At 45.1% G+C, this 27194-nt stretch overlaps 2 protein-coding genes across 2 annotated transcripts; both read right to left on the bottom strand.

Moving 5' to 3' along the window:
* Positions 1 to 2053: 2053 nt before the first annotated feature.
* On the bottom strand, positions 2054 to 4549 carry ndufs5 (NADH:ubiquinone oxidoreductase subunit S5). The gene is made up of 3 exons (XM_084484367.1): positions 4478 to 4549; positions 3111 to 3330; positions 2054 to 2266 (listed from the first exon to the last, which is right to left on the bottom strand). Exons 2-3 carry the CDS (start codon positions 3324 to 3326, stop codon positions 2162 to 2164), a joined length of 321 nt encoding a protein of 106 aa, XP_084340493.1. The 5' UTR covers positions 3327 to 3330; positions 4478 to 4549; the 3' UTR covers positions 2054 to 2161.
* Positions 4550 to 4928: 379 nt separating this feature from the next.
* On the bottom strand, positions 4929 to 26782 carry rnf19b (ring finger protein 19B). Its single transcript, XM_084484705.1, has 10 exons — positions 26512 to 26782; positions 16833 to 18160; positions 12761 to 12960; positions 11645 to 11789; positions 11301 to 11463; positions 10134 to 10248; positions 9574 to 9714; positions 8919 to 9108; positions 7925 to 8059; positions 4929 to 7444 (listed from the first exon to the last, which is right to left on the bottom strand). Exons 2-10 carry the CDS (start codon positions 17582 to 17584, stop codon positions 6778 to 6780), a joined length of 2508 nt encoding a protein of 835 aa, XP_084340831.1. The 5' UTR covers positions 17585 to 18160; positions 26512 to 26782; the 3' UTR covers positions 4929 to 6777.
* Between the last annotated feature and the right edge of the window lie 412 nt (positions 26783 to 27194).

The raw sequence follows: 27194 nt of genomic DNA on the forward strand, positions 1-27194 counted from the left end.
CTTTTCTCTGCTTTTCACTTCTTCTTGCCTCCAACCCCCACCAGCTCCTCGTCCTGCTTTCCGCCACCTCCTCTTGAATATACTATTTATCAAGGGTCTAACACTGCTCAACCCATTTCTATTGAGTGTGTAAACGGTCGCGAATTTCGGGTGTAGGCTGTAATAGCGTAACCTCGCCCGCGTGGCTCTGCACCGCCAACCGGTGGAAGACCCTCTGTACGGAGGAAAAGGGGCGTTCACGCAATATCTGGAAAAGGGTGCTCATTCACTTGGACCACCACCACGAGAAAACGCACACTGTGCGTGTGCGTGTGCGTGTGCGTGTGCGTGTGCGTGTGCGTGTGCGTGTGCGTGTGCGTGTGTGTGTGTGTGTGTGTGTGCGTGCGTGCGTGCAAACGGTGAGACGGCCCGTGTGCTTTCAAAGCATAAAATCGTATTAATCCCGGTGTTTAATCTTCACATCCCGTCTACACCCCCCTCCGCTTTCTCCATTCACCCCGCCTCACATCTGGAGCTGGAGGAGAGCGATGGTAAATCCAATTAATTACAATAGGGTTAAAAAAAAATACTTCACGGCTCAAGTTCAAAATCGCTATTATGTCTTGACGATGGCGAAGGTCTCAACAGCAATAGTAGACATTTTCTGTGTTTTTGCTCGACTGACAGTTAGGCTACCTATGTTATCAAACCATGCATTCAAATGTAACGGCACTACTGACTGCAGGGTGGACACGTGTAGACCATTAGAGACTAGTATACTACAAGGTTGCCATTGCCAATGAGTTAAAGTTTGCACGATGAGTGGTGCTGCTGAATTGTGGGGTTTCAGGGACAGGGTCAGTGCAGACCTACAGTAAATGCAGGGCATGTCAAATAAGCTTGGTTCCCCTTATCAGTGACCATGACTTGTTGACTAAACGCGACCAAATTCGATAAGGCCGCCAGGGTTCTCGTGATCACTGCATCCAGAAGGAATGCTTGGATGTTGACTTCACTCTAGGAATCAGAGATGAGTCTCTAACGCCATCTTGTGGTGAAATCAAATGGGTCAGCCTCGTTAATGACAGCGGTGAGCCGTTTAAATGCTGGTAATCGAATGCTAGGTCAAAGAGCATCCAGGATGATCCATCAGTCTCTCATCGGAGCTCTAACGGTCTCCCGGGAGCGTTGATCCCCTAATCCATTGCGTGACTGAGAATATGGCTCAGTGCATTCGGAGAAGGTTAGGGTTAGGGTTAACAAATGACTCAGAATTAAGTTACATTACTTAATGTTGAATAATGATTTCCATTCGACAATGATGACTTATTATTTTAATCTAATGAGCTGTGTTCGGGCAGCTCGCTCTAGACCAAGAGCATGACCAAGCAATGGGTGACAGCACAGCAAAGTGTGTGCACCACAGGATGTATGAAAATAACTATTAAATTAGCTGGCATTACTACAGACAATGTTTGCATTATTATTAAGCAAAAACGTAATTGGGTAATTACATATAATTATTCAAGCAAAAGAGTAGCACTGCTTGTAACTGCAGCACAAAGGTTTAACTAGTTGTCTTGAAATGAATAATGCAATATTACTATTAACCAACCTACTAAGATCAAAGCTCCCTTATAAGGTACAGGCATGGGTGAACCAACTGTTCAGGAAGAGTGAGGTAAGATTTATTATTATTATTATTATTATTATTCAGGCATTTGTACTGTGAAGAAATGGATTAATTACGAACTAAATGTAAGGGACTCAATGTCTTTGTTTTACCCGATAGTCTGCCATCTATACAGAACACAACTCTTGGGGGCAGTGTCTGCTGGTAGAGCAAGACGAGAGACAAGCTTCAGGCTGGATCCAATCCAACAAACCTCAGGTTTAAGGATAAAGCCCAAAAAAGCCATGAGTTAGGTTGGTGTTGTGAAGGTTGGCAACTTTGTGTACATTCACCCATTCTGGGTTGAAAACCTACTACTATTAATAATAATAATACCACAAAAATTGTAAGCTTTTATCTTGTTTCCATTGCTTCAGGACACAAATAAATATGAGAGAAGGATATTGGACAATAATAGCATTTATTTGCAAATGTGTACAGGTTGGACCAGTAATAGGGATATCTGAAGTATAATACACAGCATTGGGGAGATCTTAGTGATGTGGTCTACTAGGGCGTGTTGTCTGGCTGGCCGGTGTGGTGTGATGGGGTGACGTACGACTTCTCCTTCTCCATCTTGATTCGCTGCTGACGGATGTCATACAGCTTCTTGTGCTGGAGGCAGGGAAGCAGAGGAGGGAAGAGACACAAGAGGGGACGAAACATAAGGATCGGTTAGGAAAGGAAGGATAGTGAGACTTCGATAGAGGGGAAAAAAATGTGAATTTGTTTTATGTCCATGGTGCATTGGCTATTTATTCGAGTCGACCTTCCCTTATCAGCCCTACATTCTACCCCTGGCTGCAGGGCTTCAATACAGGATCAGGGCAGAGCGATGCAGGCCTGGACACGCATCATTAGTCATGGCTGTCTGCACTAGACTGCAGCTTAGTTGCCAATGCTGACTAATTGTTTCTGAAAGAATTGTCCGAAGCACCCTAGTGATTAGTGAATGATGTGTGCCATGTGTATAATTTCCGTATTCATATTGGAAACGGCGGAACATGGTTAAATTTGTTTCAGGAATTATTTGACGTTTTGTACAGTTGGGATTTCTAACTGTTGTTGGGAAAGTCACTAGCCTGAACAATTAAAGATAATGAAATGACTCATGATAGACTAAACCTGGTGGCCTATATATGAACTAAATGTTGAGAACAACATATACCATTAGAACTGGGGAAGCCAACCAACAACCTTTAAGTTTGGCTAACCCACAAGATACATACATATATATACAGTATATATATATATTATATTATTTATTATATACTTGTGGGTTGGACAGGCATTTTAATGTATTTGTGTATTTATAGTTTTTTGGAAAATTCTTGCCTTCATAATGTTGGCCAATATATGAAAGAATATATTAGATTTATACAATTGCAATGTTATAAACAACAAGATTATTTCATGGTTATGCTAGGACACTGACTGTTCTGGCTCCAGAGAAACCTACCGTCTTATTCCTGTGCATGCACTCATAGAAGTCCTCCATCTCCAGCTTGCACTCAACCTTTGCGCGTGTCTGGCCGATGCCATGAGCACACTCCAGGAACTCCTTCTCGAAGGCGTGGCAGCGGGCGGCCCGCTTGTGTGGCTGCTCGCCACTCTGCAGCAGCAGCCAGCGGTCCAGGTCGATACCCAGACGAGACTGGATGTCTATGAAGGGCATGGTGCTGAAGGGGAGGGAGCGAGAGACAGAGAGAGATATGAACAAAAGCTATAAGGATTCATGGTCAGAAATCAGCGGTTTTTTTGCTAGCTCCATGTGCACATGAATAATATCATAGTGGACCCTGAAACAGGCTAAGATGATGAGCTTGTATGTTGCACCGGAGTTCATTTTTCTGGAGCCCTGGTAAATAGGGTCATAAAAAGTGTCCTTGGGTCCCTTGAAATGTCATATCAATACATGGTATAATTATATATTTTTTATCTGGTTTCTACGTAATCAATGGGCTTTTTCCGAGATGAAGTAGAGATCAGATGGGAAAAGGGGATTACTCTAACTCCAGACTCGTTGGAGACACATACGAGTATTACATTTCTGTTAAAATGCAACTGATAAATCTAGTTTAAGTTATATCATAATACAATACTGAAATGAAAGCCGTAAGTTAACTAATAAGTCACATGATTTGAAAATGAATTGATTTGAAGAAATATTTGTTTGAAATAAAGCAAATTTAACTTGTGGACATGAACATTGTATAACATTGTATAATAGACATGAACATTGTATAACAGACATTGCCTAAGACTGAAAAATGCCATACGAGCATATCATGAAACGTTTGGGTTTACATCCAATTGTATTCCAAAGTATTCGTTGAGTGCGACATAAAACTGTTAATGTTAAACTGAATAATCAAATAGACTTGAAGTAGACCCTTTACAGTTTATACTGCGATAAAGACGTATGTACCCTATTCATACACATCCATAGCCTACATTTACTATAATAGTGACTGGGGTATTATTGATCCAGATAGCATTGTCTAGGTTAGCTTGCTGTTCAGGGTTGCCTCGATCAAATACATTGTCACACTCATTAAGGGTTTTGTTGACACGTAAACAAACATATTGCCGATATATTAGTTGATCAGCTCACTACAATAAGTACACTATACACCACCGTCTCGTGTCCGTCTCTTCGAAGCCCTTGACAACTTGCTAACATCGGACCAATCTATTATTGTAACCAGTTTTAAAGGTTATTAGACATTATTGCAGTTTTGACCTTAACATACAACACACATCTTATCAAAAGCAACATTGTGCTGCAATAAGGAGTACTTCATTCATAAGAAAATATATATTTACCCTGTTAGGTTGTATCGAATTTAACCTTCCTGTATGTACGTAATGTTGCTTTACGGCAAAGAAAACCTTTGTCGCAAAAAAAGTATTTACGACTTCCGTTTACGGCAGCCCTTCAATAATTTGGACATTAAGTTATAATAAATTCAATTGTTTTCCAATGTGCACTTTCAATATTGCGTTTTATTCGTTTATCACATTATTTTCTCTTTTTATTATTTAAAATATATTCGATTATATATTAGTATATTGTAGTATGCAGTCAAGTATTGTATATGGTAGGAGCAGGGGCCAATGCTGCACAAGCTGCAAAGGCTTCCTTTTACGGTATCTCTCACAATGTAAAACACATTTGTTGCAACAAAAGATTGTATTTTATTGAATTTTCCAAAAGTCCACAATTTCTTTCACAGTCCTCCATGTCCTTACTCATCTCCCATGATAACACTTAAAGATTGCTATCTATCTATAGACTGTAAACTTCAAACAAGTACAATTCCGTTCTCATGTCTCTTGGCGACAAATCAAACCTCTTCCAGGAAGTTGAATTTTAATTTGTAGGGGTTTTCTTCCTACGGACAGGTCAAAACAAGCAGTAACAGATATCATAAGAACAGATAAAGCCAAGCAATGCCCAGTATGGGTAGATAATTCTATAACGCCAAAGATATTCCAACAGACCTTTATGGATCAAAGAAACTCCATAAACCAAATGAAGGGTGATTAGGAAATAAATCTGCGTTAGTATTTCAAAAATGTAATTCCAAAAAGAGTTATACATTATTGGAAAGTCTTCAACAACAAAGAAGTTACCTAATGCTATTGAAAGATGGGGTCTGGGTCTGTCACAAAATGAAGATTTGAAATTGTTCATGATAAACATTTGTTATTTTTTACATTTTTTATTTATTTAATGGACAACATTGTTTTTGGAACAAAACTTTTACATCCAACATAAGAGGCTTTGTGGTATTCTTTTGTAAAAGGTCCCTTTGATTTTTTTTCTATCACAGACATTTTATTGGAATCCAAGTAAACTTGCTTAGAGCAAAGACAATGGACAGTGGGTAATAACATTGACAGCTGATAAAGTGCACAAGTGCTCATTTAAAAATAAATGACAGTGGGGAAAAACACACAAACACACACACACACAATGTCTACAAACAACATTCAAGTGGGTCGGACAGCAAGTTGGTGTGTGGGTTTGTGTGTGTGTGTGTTGTGTTGGTCAGTGAGAGGGGGATCAGTAAGTAAGGCCAGAAGTCAGTTATTCACCATGCGCGGCTTGAAGAGTCAAGATACTGTCACCGCCTCATGGGGCCTTGTTGACCAACCACAGGTTTGGCGTTGGACCATCTTAGGGAAAACATGCATGACACATGGCTCTCCTGTAACCACCTAACCCTATTTCACAACACTTATTCAGCGAGAATGGGAGTGGAATGGATTAGTGTAATTTAATCTCAGATTTTTTCCCATGGTGATTTACCATAAAAAAATTACTATGTAGGAATACAACAGAACAAACTAGACACTTCTTCCATTTTCCCACAGTTGTATTCAGTTTTAAACCTTTGATCTGGTCGTGCGTAAGCCTGCGCTGGAAAGTGCTCAGTAAAATATTGACGCTGTGTTTATACTGTTTTCATCTTTCATTCTCTCTATGTTTTCAACCTTTGAAGCAGATAGATGGGGGCGAGGATGGGGAGCTCACTGTGCTCCTATACCTCCCAGACGAGACACCATGCAGACTGACGCACACGGGAAAAAACACCACCCGTCAATCATTCTATTCATATAAATAGGGGGCAAAAAAGATAGAAAAATATAAAATAAAGAACTAGTCGGGACACACAAGTCCACATTCATTCATCGTGTCAGAAACACAACACTCATTTCCCCACAATCATTTCCCTCACTACTGTGCTTTGCAACACCTTGTTTCATCCTTTGTGTTTTTTGTTTTTGTTTTTGCTTAAGAAGCCAAGGCATTTCGCACCAAGTAGTAAACATAAAAATCTCAGAGGTAGTTCCCTGACAACGTACTCGCTGCGGAGGTTAACTGACAGGTGCACACGTAAGACAGAAGAACAGAAACACAGGACGAAGGCAGGCCGGCCGTGTACGGGGCAGCCTCTGTGGCTTCAGACAGTGCAGCGGGGGACCAACGATAACAGCTAAGGGAGAAAGCTATGGGACCACGTCTTCAGTGGCAGCGGCGGCGGCTTTGTTAGTTAGGTCCGGTTAGTTTTGAGTTTTTGTGCCATCCTGACACCTGGGGGGGTGGGGGGGTACGTCTCTCAGACGTAGAGGATGACATTACTGCCGGCGGGACAGTGAAGGCCTTCGGTGGAGGGGTTCAGCGCCCGGCAGGGGGCCTGGTTCTGGGAGGCGGACGACGCGGGCCGGCAGCTCTTGGGGTGCGGGGAGTCGCAGTCGTCCGACGTCAACTCGGCGATGTCGTCTGACTGCGTGTCGGACAGCTCCAGGTCGCTGCGGAAGCTCTCGGGCTGCGCCAGGGTGACGTCCCGGGGGCCCTCGCCCACTGAGACGTCCCGGGGCCCCTCCCCCAGTGAGATGTCCTGGGGCCCCTCCCCTACCGACATGTCCCGGGGCCCCTCCCCCAGCGGGAGGTCTTGGGGCCCCTCCCCCAGCACGATGTCCCGAGGCCCCTCTCCCAGTGAGAAGTCAAGGGGCCCCTCCCCCGTCAGGACGTCCTGGGGCCCCTCCCCAAACGAGACGTCCTGTGACCCCTCCCTGAGTGACGCCCCCGATGGAGACAGCCTGAGTGCCGAGTCGGACAGGGCCCCGCCCCTTCTGGAGCTGCAGTCCTGAGGCTCCTCCCCTCCTGAGCACGTTGCCATGGCAGCAGAGCCAGGGGGTGGGGTCAGGTCCTCCTCACTGGTCAGGCAGAGATGGCTGGGTTTGGTCTCAATGTCCACCTGGATCTCCAGGTTGGTGCATTCCCTGTAGTAGGAAGAATATCATGCAGAGATTATCTATATTTATTTAAATAGGGTAGAGGTTTGATATATACTGGGCAGGAAAGTATGTGGCTAGAATGTTTGTCCTAACCAGCCGAAAATGTCGGGATTTAGGTAGTCTCACAAATCAGACTTCAGATAAGTAACCTAAAGTCTGATAGCAGACAACGTCAAATCAGGTTTCAGTTTTCACCCAATCGCCTCCAGCAATCATGTTGCTGGAGGCAGAGATCTGTTGACCACGTAACTGTTTAATATTGAGTTGATATTAAATCAATTCATGATGAACAGAGAGGGGAGCAAATACATTGCGGAAAATAACACAACCGAGAAAAGACAAAAAAAAGAAATACTAAACAAAAGACAAGAGGAAAACCCAGAAAGCTGACAGAAGGCCAGATGCTGAAAAAATAGAATCAAACTCAGATAAGAGACCGCAGGATGATGGGCCCGCCAGGCTCACCTGTCAGGTAAGGTGTAGGAGGAGACGATGGAGCCGGCCATGCCCCTGGTGCTCGCACAGTCGCTGCCCGCCCCCAGGCTGCCTGTCTCCCTCTGGGTGCTCTCCTTAGCCAGCTCCCCCCCCTGCACCTCCAGCCTGGAGAGGAGACACGCCAGCACAGTCAGCTCTACGCACTATTGTCTACATCGAGTCTGTTGAGACGCTAACTGTAGCCTCAGAGTAGGATGGAAAAACCTTTCAGCTGTCCAACGTCATCAAGGATTCAATGATGAACTACTTATGCGTTTATTGTAACAGCACTTCATATCAATGCATTTTCATTAGTGATGCTCTGTATTCTGTATTGACATTAGTAATGCATCAATGGATTAGAAGGATGTTTTGAAAGAGCCATATAGGAGTGATTAAGGTTGGACAAAGGGCAATCGAAATGTACATCATGGAAATGTAATGTGTTTCTAATGGCTTGTATGTCTTCCTGCTTACAGGACATGTGTCAAATAGCGAGCATGGGTGCTTACAGTTAGCAGATTCGTTACCATTTAGCAGTTATGCTTACAATTAGCAAGGATACTATCAAATTGCAGGTATGCTAACAATAAGCAGGGATATCCTTTAGCGGGTATGCTTACAATGAGCAGGCATGCTACCAGTTAGAAGGTTTGCTCACACTGAGGAGGGAGGTTAGCAGTTAGCTGGGACGCTACCAGATAGCAGGTATGCACACACTGAGGAGGGAGGTTAGCAGTTAGCTGGGACGCTACCAGATAGCAGGTATGCTCACACTGAGGAGGGAGGCTAGCAGTTAGCTGGGACGCTACCAGATAGCAGGTATGCTCACACTGAGGAGGGAGGCTAGCAGTTAGCTGGGACGCTACCAGATAGCAGGTATGCTCACACTGAGGAGGGAGGCTAGCAGTTAGCTGGGACGCTACCAGATAGCAGGTACGCACACACTGAGGAGGGACGCTTTCACTTACTCACTGACTCTTACCTGCTGTACTTGCCGGTGCGGGTCCCCAGAGAGCCCCCTGCCAGGGTGTTGAAGTGCGGGGCGTCCCCCAGGGTTCCTGGGGCCACAGACAGCCCCTCACTGGGAGTGGTGGTGCTGAGGCCGCTGGCGGCACCCTCCAGGCTGCTCTCCCCGAGGCTGGGAGACTTGAGGGCACGCCAGGCGTCAGCCACTAGGGAGCGAGAAAGAGAGGTCTGACAGCAGCAATGGAACGACCACTTGGAACCACACTGATAGTGTACTCCAAGATGAAATATTCTTCTAAAAAGGTTTGGATTATAAATATATAACAATAAAATAAGGGGAAAATATAGTAGAGAGTAGAGATCCAGAGAGTCACCAAGAATGAATGAGATTTGAGAAAATGTGGTTTAATCACATATCATTTTGACTTAAATAAAACAATGGTCTGCTGCTCCAGCATGAGACTCACTCATACGATTTAAAATGTTTCATTACAAAGAAACTCAATGCACACCTTGTGATCCTGTTATTCTGTGGTTTGGCCTCTCACAATAACCCTACTACTAGACCCTATTGGACCCTATATCAACTGTCGACACACTTTCAAATCATCGTCAAAAACTCCTAAATCACCCAATCGCAGGGAAGGAAGGTGACTGAAACCACCAGCTACCTGTGATTGGTCCGTCGTCCTCATCGAAGTCAATCCGGACGCCACGGCCCTTCTCTCGGCTGACGCCACAACCGCCGCCGCGACACAGCGAGATGGGCACCACTCCGTAGACGTACGCCAGCATGATGGGCACTCCGATGCCTGCTCCCGATGCCCAGAGGAGGAAGGACAACACGGCTGAATAAAGCAGCAGTGTACCCATGCATTGTGCTGGTCTAATCAACAGCTTTACACTTTACATCTGTATACCAAACGCTCACCTCCGTTTCAAAACTGTGAGTACACAGTACATCTTTATATAAAACAACATAATCAACATAACTCCCACTAAGCTCAAGATATTAGTATAATAATAATAATATAAATCTTAAATATGGATATGAATATTATATAAAAAATACAATCTGAATATATCATGATATTAATATTATTTATGAATGTTATATCTTAAACATGATCCATTTCTTTCCATTAATTGACTAAGAAGCAAATCAAAGCTATTTCAGCGGATGAAGAGAATGAGGACAGAGAAGGTGATTTTAGCAGAATGTGTAACGAACCGACGCTGACAGCTGCCACAACAGGAGCGGTGATGATTGACAGGGCCACGCCCCCTGTGATGGCCAAGTTGCGTCTGTGGCGAGACGCCTTCCTCAGCTCGTAGTGGGCATGGATCTGGGACAACAGAGGCGGGAGCTGGCGTTATTTTCAACCTCTCAAATAGTTTGCATAGAATGTTGAACTGAAGACATGGGTATCTGTTGATCTGAAACGGATAGCCATCAGCGTTCCAGCCATCTGTCGGCCGCTGTTAACGCCCAAACCTCCCCGCCTGGGGATCAATAAAGTGTTATCTTATCATTCCTTCATCTGAGAGACCGGTCCTTTTTATTTCACTTGACTCCCCTTGAAGCAGAGGAAGAGTTGAGGACACAAACATGAACTAGTGGTTCCATCGTGTGTGAGAGCTGAGGATATATCTGAGGTAACACCCATCTCGCTCTTTGACTGCGTTAATCTGCAGTTACCCAGATTCGCCACCAGAGGTCACAGCAGTCAGATTCAGTCATTCAGTCATTGGTTTAAACACCTAGAAATGTTGCAACAGTAAGATAAATTAACTTGAATCTTAAATGCATCCAAAAAAGTAATTTGTGTGTGTTGATATTTCTAAATACATATATTTTTGTTAGAGTAAGTTAGAGTAAATAAGTTATGCAAATAACCTTCAAGATTCAAATGTTCTGGTATGCTCAGGAACTGAAAGTAAATGCTCTCATTTCAGGGAAATTTCGAAACAGCTTTCGAAATGAGGGCAGGAATTCAGACAAAAGATATCGAAACTTAGATGGAAAAGGTTTCACAATAAGTTGAAAGGGTGTGTGTGTGTATGTTTTGAAGTTGTGAAATAACTTGTATATAACGAACTTTCATGTATTGCTTCAAAGCTGGAGTTTCTTATCTGTGGTTTCTCATCAAAAAAAAAACATTAATTAGATAAGAATAATATGAAGAAAGACGGTAAATACCTTTCCTTTCATAAAGATCACACACACACACACACACACACCTTCTTTTCTTCCTCCTCACTGTCTTTCTTCATCTTCAAGACTAAAGTGTCAAACCATACAAAGCCTCTTTGGTTTGAGTGTCAGTGCTTCAGAGAGGTGCGGGGGGGGGGGGGGGGGGGGGGGCGTGGGCCCACCGCCGGGGGGGTCGAGGCTCACCTTGCGGCCCACGTAGACGGGGATGCCGATGACCATGGCGGGCACGGCGATGCCAGCGATCAGCGTGATGCCAATGGGAGCGCCGATCAGCGTTCCCAGCTGCCACAGGATCTTCTTCTTCCTGCTCCACGGCTTCTTCCCCCAGAAGGTGCAGCCGGACGGACTGGCAGACAGAAACACACACACACACAACCACACACACACACACACACACACACACACACAGCATTCACGCAAACACATACAAAGCACACACACAAGTGTTAAAGTTATGCTCTGACTAAGAGTGAGACAGTGTCTGTGTGTGTATGTGTGTGTGTGTGTGTGTGTGCGTGTGTGTGTACCTGAGGTAGTGCAGGTCGGAGATCTCTTTCATGCAGAGCCAGCAGAACTCCGAGCCGCAGACGGCGCAGGTCATGTGATTACAGCTGCCGTCATTCATCTTGATGATGTAAGCACCGCAGCGCGGGCAGGGCTTGATGTCATCGGCTGGGGAGCGCAATACACAGGTCAGCTGGACTGATGTGCGCGCGTGCATGTGTGTGTGCGCCTGCGTGCGTGCGTGTGTGTGTGTGTGTGTGTGTTTTTCAGCCTCCTTCAAAGTAAGGCTGTGTCGGATCACAACAGCTTGTTCCACAGAAGCAGTTTAAAGCAGTCGCCATGGAGACCAAATAGGTCCTGTGTCACTGTGTACACACAGCTTCTCTCTTAAGTCAAAACGACTCTGATGTGTCTTGCCAAGGCAGATGGTGTGTGTTTGTGTGTGTGTGTGTGTGTGTGTGTGTGTGTGTGTGTGTGTGCGTCACGGCGGTGTCACAGAATGCGGAAATTGTTATTGTTTGTATCGTGGTGTTAGCGGTACCTCCTCCACTATCTGCCTTTCTCAAGGATAATGAGAACAAACTACACAGATGGACACACACACACACACACTCTGTACATTTTGTATCAGGCACCGGGGACTCAGTGTTCTGCCTCGTTTCGTCCAACCGACCATTTCCTGGCTTTTGCTGATCCCATCTGAAGCGGGTCTCTATCTCTGAGCCTGGGCCGCTGTGGGAGCTCTACTGTCTTTTGCGCCCGCTGTGTGTGCTCTGCGTTTGTTCCGAGCCCCCCCCCCCCCCCCCCCCGGCGGCGAGGAGAGACTGTGGGCCGCCGCACCGCGGGGCGTAATATAAATAACAGCTGGTGTTTGGCGGGATATGAGCGGCGGACCACTGCGGTGTGTGGATAACATGGGAGTCGATGGGAGGTAGACGGAGCGCTACTCAGAGGTGTGAAACATATATGAGAAAACCATCTGCTTTGAGGACAAATACACGGTTGTGCGTGTGTGTTTGTAACCACACACACACGCACATTGGTAACGTGTAAACGTGTTTGAAAATACTCAAGTAAAACGGAAGATGTTCAATGATTCTTCGCCGTGTGTCCAGGAGGGCATCCAGGAGGGCACTCACCGGGTCCCTGCTCCTGCGTGTAGCTTGGGGAGTGGTTGCTGTGCGTGTGCAGCGACTGCGCCCTCTGCTGGCGGGCAGAGTCACAGGTCTGGTTGGGGTGCCAGGCCTGCTTGCAGTGGTAGCAGAACTCGGCTCCACAGCCCTCCCTGCGGCACACCAGCCTGGGACAGCTGGCACAGCCTGACGCGATCACCGCAAAGCTGCACCGCAGAGAGGCGGTGGGAGAAGGGGAGGGAGAAGAGGAGGGACAGGGAGCGGGAGAGGGAGAGGAGAGGGAGAGGACAGGGAGAGGGAGGAGAGGAGGGAGAGTGACAGAAGATATGAGGATAGTGGAGGTGAGAGACAGAGAAAGTGACCAGGATAAGGACATGGGGAGGAGAGACAGAGAGAGACAAAGTTCAAAGTCTCGATAGACCACTAAAACATTGTGCCTGTCAAGTTAGATATGACTCCTTATCAAAATTTGAATAAGACATGATCACACTTGGCAAGAGGAAGATAATTGATGTGGAAATATAATGTCTAAGTAAGCAGACGAGGAGTGACATCAGTTAGCAGTGAAATGTGTCTGGATCTGTTCAATGAGGTCACCCTGCCAGACTTCAGGCCCTCACTTTGAGCTTCCAAAGTTCTGAAGTGTGTGTGTGTGTGTGTGTGTGTGTGTGTGTGTGTGTGTGTGTGTGTGTGTGTGTGTGTGTGTGTGTGGGGGGGGGGGGGGGGGGGGGGGGGGTGTGAGAGAGAGAGTTGTACAGTTTAACAGCCTCTCTCTCTGTCTTTCCACATTCCAGCTTCAAGATTCAAAAGGACTTGATTGGCATGGCAAAGGTAAATCTACATTTCCGAAGCACGCACGCACACACACACACACACACACACACACACACACACACACACACACACACACACACACACACACACACACACATACATAATGATCTCTTTAATCAGGCATCTACTCCTGTCCCCGTGGCAACACCTCAACACCACATCAATAGTATCCATAGCAACTGGAAGCTAAAGTAGGCAGCTTGGGGGAGCTATGTTCACTGCTATTGGCTACCCTGCCTCGTCAGTCAAAGTGGAGTAGATCTAATTTGCTAGACAAGGAGGGTGACGTGTGAGTGTGTGTGTGTGTGTGTGTGTGTGTGTGTGTGTGTGTGTGTGTGTGTGTGTGTGTGTGTGTGTGTGTGTGTGTTTGAGAGTGAGTGAGTGAGTGAGTGAGAGAGTGTGAGTGAGAGAGTGTGTGTATGTGTGCTTGTACGTGTATGTGTATGTGTGTGTGTGTGTGTGTGTGTGTGTGTGTGTGTGTGTGTGTGTGTGTGTGTGTGTGTGTTTACACACAGATCACCGCCTAAATGATTAAGTAGGGTCCAGCAACACTAGGGACAGGAAAAGAGGGATAATAGAGAGAATTAATTTCAACACAAACCTATGGAGTTATATCTCTATCCATCTTAATCTCATACTCTATTGACTGTACTGTACACTCATCAATATGCTGTCAGTAATCTTGCAGTCAACTGTCAACAATGCGTTGCAAGGTCTGCCAGAAAAACAAGCAATTTCAACTGTCAACATATTGCTCTGAGGCGAGCAATAAAAGATGAAAGTAGGGCACCACACTGTCCAAGTTCATTTACAGGTTTGATTTTGTATTGGGTTAGGGGTAGTAAAACACAATGTTCATGCTTTGAGAAATTTGTGAAAATAATAAGATATTGTGTCAGCATTTTATAATAAGATATAAAATGTCAGCTTCCAAAGAGGGAGAGAGACAACAGGATAGTGTTGATCTTCACCCATCACACAGACTTGATAAAGCCGATAAACTCTCTCTTTATGTAGAAGCCTAGATGGAGGCCATAAAATAGAGACTAGCAAGCGGTGGGTCAGCAGGCCTTTGACCGATGTGCATTTCTCCCTCTCTCGCTCCCTTATGTACACCCAAGGTGAACTCTCACTCCCTCTTCCTCCCTACCTCTCTCATTCCCACTGCCTCTCTCTCTCCCTACCTCTCTCTACCTCCCACGACCCCTCTATCGTGTTGTTGTACACGTACGCAAACTGGTTCTCTCTCTCTTTCTCTCTCTGTTATGGAAAACAAGTCTACCACTGAATAAGCAGTTGAACCTGCTGTTAAGGTAATTGGGCCAGTTTGAGTGAATCACAGCTCTGGCGTAAGACCCTGGACAGTCCCCTGTAGATATCTAGGTCATCCACTGCCCACCGACAGAGCTGCTGACTCCAGCAACACACACACACACTCACACACACTTCTTTTCAACAAAAACACTCTGTCAAGGACTTTCCCTACCACATTGCCAGAAAAATAACCCCAAGAAAACAGCGGATGTCCAAATTCATTCCTCTTCCTTTCGATAAGCATTCACACACACACACACACACACACACACACACACACACACACACACACACACACACACACACACACACACACACACACACAAACGCATATGGAGAGAGAGAGAATGAGAGAGAAAGAAAGAGAGGGATTGAGGTAACAGAATACATCGACAGGAAAGGCATCTTCTGGCCCAGATTGGGCATGAAGGGGAGTTGGGAGGGGATGCTAGAACTAACACTCCACTAGCATTCCTCTAGCCAGGGCCTAAATCTATCTTTTTTTCTCTATTATCATAGAGGTATGGTAGAAAACAATAAACAATCGCCAAACTTTCAAATCAACCAGTAACTGGATTTACCTGTTGCTGTCTAACAGGAACAGGAAGTGATGGCGAGGGGGAAAGCCCATTTGAGGTGGATTACCACGGCAGGGTTAAGTTTCCCCATCGTCAGTTACTGAAGGAACATATTAAAGGTCTCTGGCAATGCAAAACCTGGTAAACCAACTTGCAAGTCATTACAGGGTGTGTGTGCCTCTCGTGGTAAAGTATGTGCGTGCCATTTTTCGCAGGTTTGGACCTGTGGAATATTTGAATAAAATTGTTGGCTGTTCAAAACAAAATAATGAGCCAAACTGAAACATTGCGATGTTCTTTCTTTGTTTAGCCTGATCTGAGGAAGGTTGTGATAACGTTAACTGGTCATTAAACCAGGTAATTTTATAGTCTGACTCCAGAGTTAGCCTATATTCACTGGAAGGACTGTTCCAGCGAATTGGACTTAGAACACAAATGAATCATACACAGATTATGGAGCACCACAAATAAATGAAGCTGAACGTTAGTTTGTAAACAGAAGAATGATCATAACAACCACAGAGTACAGATAAAGCTGGGTATTAAATTTATATGATGATATCAGACTAAACAGGTCATTCGGATTTGGCGACTGATCGTGAAAGGCTGATTGGTTCCTGGTCCAAAAGGCCACTTCAGATTAAAGTGGTACAGTTACCCTAAAGGACCATAAAGGTGATCAAACCATTGTAACCATCTCTCATGGCTTCATTAAAACGTTACCAATATAATTTCTCAGAAGTACTCCCATGTACCAACTCCCAGCCACAGAGAGCTTGCGGCCAAATAGTGAATCGTCATACAAGTACTGTAACAAGTACTGTAAAAGACCAAAGTGCTATATTGTTTTGTTTGTGACGCGTTTACGCTAAGTGCAGAGTTGGCCTGTCAAGGAATTTTGATAAACCATATTGGAAACATGTTTTAGAGAAGCCAGGAGATATGGTTACGATGGTTTATATTCTTGGTATCGTCCTGTAAGATCTTGAAAAATTTACTGACATAAGAAAGAAAGAAAGAAAAAGAAAGAAAGGACTAAACCTATTCGTCAGTGCACACCAACAATTGTTTCCGATAACAATTGTGAAAATTGTGAAAACACTTAATAGTTAACACAACGCCACTCCCCCCCAAAAAATAAACAAAATAAACATCTGATAAACATCAAAATAAACATCTGATCACAATTTTAAAACGCAAGCGGTTTGCACAACTTTAAAAGGTCAATGCATTTCAGAAACTGTGAAATGGTATGAGCATGGGGCTAAAACAATGTCCAAACTTTTTAAACATCCAGTTTTAAAAAAACAGTTCAAAGCAATGACTTTCACAACGGTTTTCACGTCTCTTACCCGCAGTCGGGCGCCGGGCACCACCGGCAGTCGGGGTCGGAGGCGAGGCACCGTCGGAGCAGGAACTCCTCGTACTTCTCCAGCAGCGCGGCGTCCTGCAGGATGTCGGCCACCTGCCGCGGCACCAGGCGCTCGGCGCACTCGGGGCAGCTGAGCTGCACGCGGCTCTCTGTGATCTCGATGCGCAGGTACTGCCGCAGGCAGCCCAGGCAGGAGCGGTGGCCGCAGCCGTGCAGCGCGGGCAGCTGCTGGGCGGGCTGCCGCACCAGGCACAGGGGGCACTCCAGCAGCTCCGCCTCCCCGGCCTCTCCGGGGTCGCCCCCGCCCGCCACTGCCAGGGAGGCCCGGCTGGAGGAGAGGGCCTGCGACGGGGTGGGGCTGCTGGGGTCGGCGGAGGTGGCGGAGGTGAGCGGTTTGTAGGGGGAGGCCGCGACGACGGCGGCAGTGGTGGCGTTGGAGTTTGCTGGCGGGGCCGACACGGGCATCACGGCCGGGGCGGGGTGGTGTTGGAGGGCGGAGGGCATGTTGGGGATGGTCGGGAGGAGCTGTTGCAGCTGTTGGTGGTGGTGGTGGAGCTGCTGGACGATGCTGGGGCTGGGCGCCCCGGATTTGGTGCGTCTGGAGCTGCGCTTGCCGTGGAAGAGGCTTTGGAAGGAGATGCGTCCCGGGCGCTTGCCTGACGCACGGCACTTAGGGTTCGGGGTGGCGCTCACAGAGGCGTGGGGGGACTCCAGGTCCTTCTCCGATCCCATCTTTTTAGGCTGGCGCTACTTCCTGTGATGTTGGCTACACGCCTGCACTGGAAGCTACAGGGTTACGCTTTTGACCAAACCCCCACCCACACACACACACACACTCTTTCTCTCTCTTTCTGTCTCTGTCTCAGCCAGTCACACAGGCGAGGATCTGTCCTCTTGTGAAACCAGAACTGGAATGCAAACACAGATATGACGTCTTCCGAGTTACTGGGAATTCACAACGTCAGTCTTCCTGTCACATCACAGGGAACCCGACGCAGAGCAACGGCAGGACAGACTGATCTTGTAGAGAAACTCAGCTCAACCTAAACAGGGCAACTCTAAAACGCGAACATTAAAAATACATTGCATCACTGAGCTTATACAAAGTAACAAAGTACAAACTGTTGTCCAGAAAGGTGTTTAGAAAGACACTGAGAACAGCAAATCTCTGTCCAGAGAGGGTAGAAAAATGGTACGATCCACGGAGGGAAACGCTGTTCTGTCAGAGGATCATAATTCCACCGTTTCCTCTCGATTCAGAATTCCCCTTCAGTCGTCTGTGTCTCTCCCTCTCCCTCTGTTGCTGTCCTGTGTGTGAGGAAGAGAGAGAACAGGAAGTTAACACAAAGAGCATGCTCAGTGAGACCTGCCTCCCTCCCTCGCTCCTCCCCTCCTCCCCTCCCCTCGCCTCCCTCCCTCCTTCACTAAATACACTCTTGTTTGCACCGCTTCTTTAACACACACACACACACACACACACACAATAATAATAATCCATTAATAACAAGCCAGTAATGTATCATGACTGAGATATGTGAAGCACAGAGAGACATTGTTCAGATGACCCCAAACACACCTTAGCCTTTGGCTGTTTAGTCTGTCATTGATTTATTAAAAAAACACCTTTCTTCACTAGCCCTCTCTCACCTGTCATTCAATATCTCTCGCCCTCTATCTCTCTTCCCCGCTCACGGGTGTCTTCTCTGTCAGTGTGAGCTTTCTCGTTATCTTTTCCTTTGAAGCTTAATGTCACTCGCTCTTTCCCTCTCTCTCTCTCTTTCTCTGGAGGACCGCAAGCTCTTCTTCCACTTCACACTGCGCTGCCAGTGCGGTTTCCATGGCGACGCTCACTATGAGCAAGGCAAACAGCGGCTCGCTCTGTGACTCCGGCACTTACGGAGATGTTGAATCCCCCACACACACACACACACACACACTTACATTTAATTAAAGAAATAAATCACATATATACACGCACAGTTAAATTCGTAAACTATAGCACATTGATGGTAATGAGTGTCAACACACGGGTGTGGTGGAATAGCTATAGGAGAAGAGCAGACACTTGTATCCAACATACGATCAGCAAAACAGTCAGTCAAAGCCAGCATGCCTGGAAACACCATTCGAAAACACACTAGTGGTGCTTGAGTAAGCCCATCTTATCTATCTCCTACATCTGTTCGCAGCTTGGAGGGAGAGAAAGAGAAAGAGAAAGAAAGAGAGAGAGAGAGAGAGAGAGAGAGAGAGAGAGAGAGAGAGAGAGAGAGAGAGAGAGCAACGTGACCAGCTTGTTATCAGTGTTCCCGAGACAGAACACTTCTGTTTCCTCCTCTATGAAGGGGGGGAGAGCTCAGACCACCATGTAGTGAGTACCAAGGAGGAGGTGATAGCACCCACACACGCACACCTCACAGCAAACCTACCTTGAAGTATATCTCTGAATATATGATGATTTGGCCGGATCCCCCCCCCCCTCCACACACACACACACACAGCGGGGTGTGTTAGATGAAGCCACCTAAAGTGTGCATAATGCTGTCTAACGTATCAGCACGTGGGATCTGGGTGTCCACACAGCGCAGCCCTGTGTGACTCAACCCAACCAAATACAGACGTTTGCTTGGGCTTGATCATCACAATGAAGTTGGGGACCGTACATGCATGCATACACACGCATGTGTGCTCCTATAGATGCGTATCTACGGTGAAGCAAACAGTCTGTCTGCTATCTACACGTCTGTCTCATAGAATGACACACACAGTTGATACTTGTGTGTGTATGGCAGATGGATATGAAGAGACCAAGACCTTCCTCCTACTCTACATCTGTTGAAATGCATCCCCCCACCCGCCCCACACACACACATAGACATACACACACACTTTGGTGCCCTGATTCCCTGACTTAAGACAGCTCCCTCGATCCAAAATATGTGTGCAAGAGACAGGGCTTGCCTGTGTGTGTTCACGTATGCATTTGCCAGCACATCTTGCAGTGTTTCCTTCACCGCCTTGTCTGCCCCTCTTCCTCTCTGTCCATCCATGTGTGGTTCTGTTTAGCTCTATTGTATGCAACGCTCTCCGTAACATGTTTTGGAGGTTAAAGATCCAAGATGTTTTATTTGCCAATGCATATGTATATTATTATTATTATTTTTTAATATATATATATATATATATATATATATATATATATATATATATATATATATATATATATATATATATATATATATATAAAAATAGATTCAATACAAAAAAACTCAAAATAACACAAATAAAATGTGAAAAATTAAAAATGTCATCCATTTTTAGAAATGATACATTGATGAAAAATATTTAAGTTCAGTGATTAGTATTATATGTCATTTCTGCCTCTAAGGAGTCTTTCAATCAAATAATGACAAAGCCGTAGTTTGATGACATCATGAAGTAGCTGGGAGCCATTGTCCGTTGGGGAACTGTTTTCTTCCCCACCATTGCTGGTAAAAATCAATCGGACGTGACTCAGGCAAAAATCATTTTAACAGATGTGGTATTGTATTAAATTATAAGAGATAACGTTAACTTGATAATGTTATCAAGAGAGAGAGAGAGAGAGATATACTTATAGATATATCAAGTTAGTTAAGGAAACGTTAACGTAACCAAGCACTAACTTACTAATTAACCATTAAATTAAATTGCTTGCCCTCACTGTGCGTTCACACCAAAAGGGACGGGGCAAGACGACTCCATACAAAGTAAACGTAGAGACCACGTATCAGGCGACTTTTGTTGCTAGAAAAACCTGCGGCAAGATTTGACTTGTGGCGCGGCATGAATGCCATGTACCGGGCGAGCACGTTCATGACGATTTAGTAGCGACACGACACAACACTTTCGCTCAAGTTTAAATGTTTGTCACGTGATGACCGCCAATCAGCTTTCACTCCCTGAGTGACGTAACGTAACAGCCAATCAGCGTTCAACCGGCCGGGCTAACCGTTCCCTGCACTCCGCAGTGAACCGCAGCATGGAGGAGAAAGTGATTGTTGTTTGCCACTCCCGGAGCTCTATATATAATTTTTTTTTATGATATAATATAATATAATAATATATAAATATCTATTTAATATAATATATAATATCACGGCCAAAAGCTGTGCGCCTCCGGATGATATTATCAATAGACGTCGGGTTCTCCGATGTCTCTGGTACTTCCACAACAACTCAACTTCCTCATACACACGCAACTAAATTTGCTTGATAAAACTTGCACAAATCACTACAGCGACGGATTTTGACTTATCGCGCGACAAAACGCAAGCAACACCGTGACCAGGCAACAAATGTGTCGTTTGGTGTGAACGTACAGTTACAGCTGCCGTTTTGTGGCAGTTCAATGGCGGGGTAGCCCAGCAATGTTATCAAAGCAGAAGACTAAAAATAACTTTAGGATTCTATTGAATGCTATTGTGATTGTGTGTTATAACAGTTCTGTAAGCATGGGCATAGGTGGCAGCACATCATAGTAAGCTCCATCAATGTTGAAATATCATACCAAAAAATTTGGTCCATTCTGAATAACTGTTTCCAGTAGCCCCGGAAGTTAGGGGGATATGACACCATTGACAGGAGACCAAATGAAACCATGGATTTCTCTGTGTTTGAACATTGTTGGAAACATTTTGGATAATAGAAGTACACAACTCAACAAAATGTATAACATAGGTCTAGTCGCTTTTCAACATATTATACCTTTAAGTATGTTGAATGAGTTTTCTCCCATCATCATAAATAAATAGACTGGCACTGAGTGTACCGACCTCAAGGACCGTCCTGGCAGTTGGATCCGACTCCAGTGGCAGACGTCTGCGTAATACTGCTGAACACTGCATCAGACTGAGCTCAGGGTTCCATGTGGAGATCTGGCCTAGCAGTGGAGGGCTGATTGACGATGCCCTGCGGCTACCAATATCTCCACAAAGTGCTGCTCAATGTGGTTTAGGGGTTGCTATGCCAACTGGGGTGATTGAAGTGATCTTTCTTGATTGGTTCTAATGTGTGTGGGTGTATGGATGTGTCTGTGTCATCATTTGAAAGAAGACAATACTTCTATGATAGAATACTTCTATGTTTGTCACTCTCCCTTGATGAAGGTTTTTTTTAGGTTACAGACACACACATCACACTAACATCTGAAAATTACACAGATCCTAAGCATGTATAAACATGTACAACACACATTATATTACAGGGGTGGTCTCTGGGGCTGCTGAGATGCACACGCAACACACACACACACACACACACACACACACACACACACACACACACACACACACACATACACACGTTGACACACACGAGTGCATGATACAGTGCTTTGAGGGGCGCCAGCGGAGGATAAGAAAGGTAATATACAAATGCAGTCCGCGACGAGGCTGTGCAAGAGGATATAGAATCAGAGGCGTAGCTAATTAGCTTGCTAGCAGAAGCGATCCATAAAACCTGCCTAATCTAGGATCTGGAGACAGAGAACGATTGAGCTCTTCTGCTGCGATCTCTACACGGAACAGGTGGTCTCCACAGCCGATATGTACTGCATATTCCTTTTTATGACTGCCAGTAAGATCCCCGTCTTACTGATTTTTTCCCCCAAGCAGCTACAATTATTGGATCCTTGAATCCTTCTCTTGAAAAACAAAGGATTATCCGGGATGTTTCTCTCTGCATCACAGTACATGCTCTTCAATGAACTCTGACTGAAAGTGTGTGAATATGAGGTTAATTCAGGAAGTGTGTTTGTAATTAGCTTCAAGGGAGGACTTCCTTATCCGTTTCTCATTATTTCAAAAACAGCTTTACCTGGGAGCAAATATTGCTTTGGACCTTAATCTCCGACACAAGCTTGTTATTCTGTTGTTATTCTATTCCCCTGCCTAGGCTCACTTTTAGAGTTTCTCTGTGTTTATCTTCAGAAATATTTAATTTGCTGTTTCAAATATTTTGTCTGAGAATAACCGGACGACTGGTTGGTTGACTTACTGAATGAATAACTATTTGACTGGATGGCCAGGGCTTCATGGGATCATTTAATCTGGCCGTCGTTCTGGGACCAAGAGCAGAATCTTGGGATGGGAATTTCCTCAGCATGTATTGTATTGAACTGTATACATTTGGCTGACTGTAGTCATTTTCCTGCTCAAGGATTAATGAAAGAGCCCAGTGCTGATGCTGGGAGTCTCACCAAACCTGGACGGTCATCAGGTACCTGGCACAACGTGGAGTAAGTGAAACTCGTGCAAAGTGCTGCTGTGCGGTTCAGTCTGCCGTGCTGGCCTCTGTCGGGTTCTCACACTCAACTGGTTACAGTCCGGTCTCCACACCCACTCGTTATTGACCAAAGAAGAAAAACCAAGCTGCCATCCACCAACCCTTTGTTGGTGAACAAACACATTAACAATAATGCTAATGTTGAAGGTTTTAATTACCTCTAGACTCTGACGCCATGTAGGGGGGCTGTTATCTACCTGTCTGTGGGTCTCTTTTGTTCTTCCATGGCCCAATGTTGCCATGCTAAATGTCAACATGCACCGTGTCACTAGCTTTGTTCAGCTGGGATGTGAACAAATGTGTACGCGTGTACACATACAAACACACACACTCCCAAAGCCACTTGCAATGAGGCAGAAGCAGGTTCCACATACACACAACAAACTGAAAAATGGTGTGTGTGTGTGTGTGTGTGTGTGTGTGTGTGTGTGTGTGTGTGTGTGTGTGTGTGTGTGTGTGTGTGTGTGTGTGCGTGTGTGTGTGCGTGTGTTCTTGGAGGAAGCAAGTGTGTGTGTTCGGACTTTCTGTTTCTACCTACCAAGGTCACAGGATGACTACAAATGATAAAGATAGAAATTGCTCACTCGGTAGGTTGTGTGTGGTCTATTCCGAATTCCGTCCGAGTATTTTCTCTGACGTCAAACATCCTTTTTGCATCTAATGACAAAATAGCTATTATGTAGAACAATTTCTTCTCTTATGGTTTGGAGAGCACGATAGGGGTGAGTGACCAGTGTTTACATATCCTTTTTCAGTGGAAATAATTTTCCCTAAACTTGTGCTGTGCTGACACATACAGACATTTTCTTCTTTCATCATCTATTGACTCCCCTGTCCCCCCCTGTCTAACGCCCTTGATCCCTTTTGTCACACCATCACACAGTACAGGATGTTAATGGACTGACCACAGGCCCAATACCCTCACACAATCGCCGCCATTCTATTCTACCTTTTTTGCGAAAACATACTTTGCCACCAATATAAGTGAGAAAAAAGCATTGTCTCTGTGGACATATGTGTACATAACCACTCCATTTGTTTGATTGTCTCACACAGATTAAAAAATTGTGTGTTTGTGTGAGTGGGGGGCTGGGGGGGTCTGAATCAATATGCAGCTACTATCTATCTCAATCACAATTTTGCAACGCTATACAGTGAATGTTTAACATTTCCTTAACATAGCTCTCTGTCTCAGATCGACCAGGAGACTGACAGAGAGCCATTCTCTTTAGTGACAGAGGAAAGAGCACATGCATGCACACATACACACACAGCAACACACAGTTGCTCAACCATGATACCCCAGACACCTTTGTCGACCGCACTCCAAGGTGAGGCTGAGAACCACTAAAGCATACCATCAATATTAAAGATACTACCAAATATAGCCATGGACACGCCCGACTGAAGTGGAGCAAAGCGGAGATATCACTCACACAATAATAATAGTAATAACCATCTCTTGTGACTCAGTGATACTTTAGCATAGCAACAAATGTATGATACATACAATTATAGTGATACAACCACTACCCAGGTAAGTCAGTGCACACACTGTCCAGGTATCTTGGGGTTAGGGCTGCAGGGTGCTATAATTAGAGCCGTGTTCAGGAGCGACAGCGGTCGGTTGCTGAATGTTTAATGTCAAACCTGCAGGCCTCACAGTGGAGAAGAGCAACCCTCTGAAAGGGGGTCGCACACACACACACACACACACACACACACACACACACACACTTCCTGCATGTAAGATAAGAATAGAAATGGATCAGGTTATATATATGATTTACTATACATTCTATATATACTCCGGTGTGTAAACCTGAACTAGCTGAGCGGAACCTCATGGCATGGTGTGTGTGTGTGTGTGTGTGTGTGTGTGTGTGTGTGTGTGTGTGTGTGTGTGTGTGTGTGTGTGTGTGTGTGTGTGTGTGTGTGTGCGTGTATCCAAAGCGAATCCCAATCCAGGAACAGGAATGAATAACATAATGGACGGACGCTCACACGCAGTTCCTGACTGTGGCCAGTAACTGTAGCCCAGTATTGATACAGGAAGTCATATATACACAGAATGAGGTCATCACTGTGGTTAGACGACCAGACAAAATGAAGAACTGGCTCAATATGTGTCTGCTGAGGTTATCCAGTGGCTAAGGGCTCAGGTGCCCATAGCAAGACTTACCGAATGTAGCGGTGAGACCAACACAGTCTATTTTCCCAGTGTTTTAAGAGACATAAAGAGATCTAACATTATGAAATTCATTGGAGAGGCCATACTTGAACTATTCGTTATCCATGTCAGGTTTAAAATCAGGTTTTGTTTTGTTTTGTTTGTTAATTTTCCAGGATAATTTACTGAAGTGATTTCGTGAAAACATGTAAAGGTCAAAAAGGAGTAACTATCTGCTCATGGATACCTAAAGGTAGGCCGCATAGAATGACCGAGCTAGTAGGCCTACCTTTCATTTGGGAAGAGTGATTACCTCAACCCAATCCTGCCACCCTCTGTAGGACTGTATAATATTACCAATGACATAACAGAAATGGTCCATCTTGTATCAAATGTTATGAATGTAATCGATCTGATCCAATTCCCTCTCTGAGGGCGAGATGTTTTCTTTTCAAACCCATCCTACTCATTACACATTGCTGGTTGCTGGAAGTCTGGGTCATTGGTTTATTACAGCCGTTAAAATTCTAATTTGGAGCATAATCGGAGGATAGGAATCAGACGGGGTTTTACTGATGATTGGAAATAGCCACATCATTTCAGGAATAGACAGTAGGCTACTAACGTATATTATATTATTATTATTTTAATTTTGATGCAACTTTGTGAGATATCGAGGTTGTCAGTAGACAATAGGCTACGTCAACCAAAATCTATCTTTGCTTTTATCCAAGCCATTATTTTGGCAGGGTTCTGGCTACAAACTCTTTCGGACCAGTGGGTTAACCAAAAACATCGATATTAAACACTGACGTGTTTAATCTAGTTTACCGGACCGCTTCAGGAAGGACAGCTTCAAAAATCAATGATCGATAGTGCCGTCAATTATCATTATCAAAAATGTGTGACTCTCCTCTATAATGTGTTGAACATGTCATAGAGACATGAGTGGCTCTCCGATGGTCCACATCTGTGTGTGTGGGTCACCCCCACACCCTGACACGGAGGTGCTGAGGGCGGCTAGAATGACGAGACGAGACGGATCTCCTTCTCCTCGATGGAGCCCAAATGTATACGTAGAAAGACGTCTCTAAAAAGCCTTGGATTTGTACTAACGACTTTGACAATATATGCCGTAAAGCGGCTTACATCTGGAGACTTTACTCACCTCGGAGAACAGATGAAGCTGACCAGAACCAGAACTGTGTGCAACTGGAGAGCGTTGGGGGCAATGCGCAGTGGCCACTTCTGGGCGGACTGAATTCCTTCAACTGGCAAATGGGCTATTTCCGCCCCAACATATCAGCTGCCAATTTCCGTATTATTAACAATGTTCTCTATCGTTAAATAACTGCCCAGTTGCGTTGCCGGCGTCTTCTCTCTTTGCGAGCGCAACAGTGGTCGTCTTGTTCACAGCTCGCCGCCTTCAACGCGATCTCTCTGCCGTTGCTATCGCTCGACCGTCACGATGGAAAGGTGGTTCTGCTAGATCCCAGGGACCGAACGTACACTAGGCGGTACCTATACCTCTTAACAGCCAATCACTGACTGGTTAATAACGGAGAGAGGTACCGCCAACTACGATTTGCCGGAGAGAGGGCCCGCCCACTGTACGTTCGGTACCTCTGATGTTGCAACGACCTGAAGGAAAGCCCCGATCGGTGACGTAGCACCATAATGAAAACCCCACCCCGTGGTAACACCCATTGACATATTAAAAGGCATTTATTGTAAACGAGACACTAAATTACAGAAATATACAAGCGATTAGAGATGTAGCTTAACCAAAAAAGTTAAAATGTTAACCAAACTAAGTGACAGAACAATATACATATATAGGCTAACGAGCCA

The sequence above is a fragment of the Micromesistius poutassou genome, assembly GCF_964030765.1.
Source record: "Micromesistius poutassou genome assembly, chromosome: 20".
Classification (NCBI taxonomy): domain Eukaryota; kingdom Metazoa; phylum Chordata; class Actinopteri; order Gadiformes; family Gadidae; genus Micromesistius; species Micromesistius poutassou.

Excerpts from the sequence above, each read along its gene's own strand:
- rnf19b (XM_084484705.1), bottom strand. The coding sequence starts at position 17,584 with ATGGGATCGGAGAAGGACCTGGAGTCCCCCCACGCCTCTGTGAGCGCC. Across the intron at positions 12,961-16,832 it reads TGCCCGGCGCCCGACTGCGG|CTTTGCGGTGATCGCGTCAG; the intron begins GTAAGAGACGTG and ends TCTGCGGTGCAG. Across the intron at positions 9,715-10,133 it reads TGTGGCAGCTGTCAGCGTCG|GCATCGGAGTGCCCATCATG; the intron begins GTTCGTTACACA and ends CATCGGGAGCAG.
- ndufs5 (XM_084484367.1), bottom strand. The coding sequence starts at position 3,326 with ATGCCCTTCATAGACATCCAGTCTCGTCTGGGTATCGACCTGGACCGC. Across the intron at positions 2,267-3,110 it reads GCATGCACAGGAATAAGACG|CACAAGAAGCTGTATGACAT; the intron begins GTAGGTTTCTCT and ends CCCTGCCTCCAG.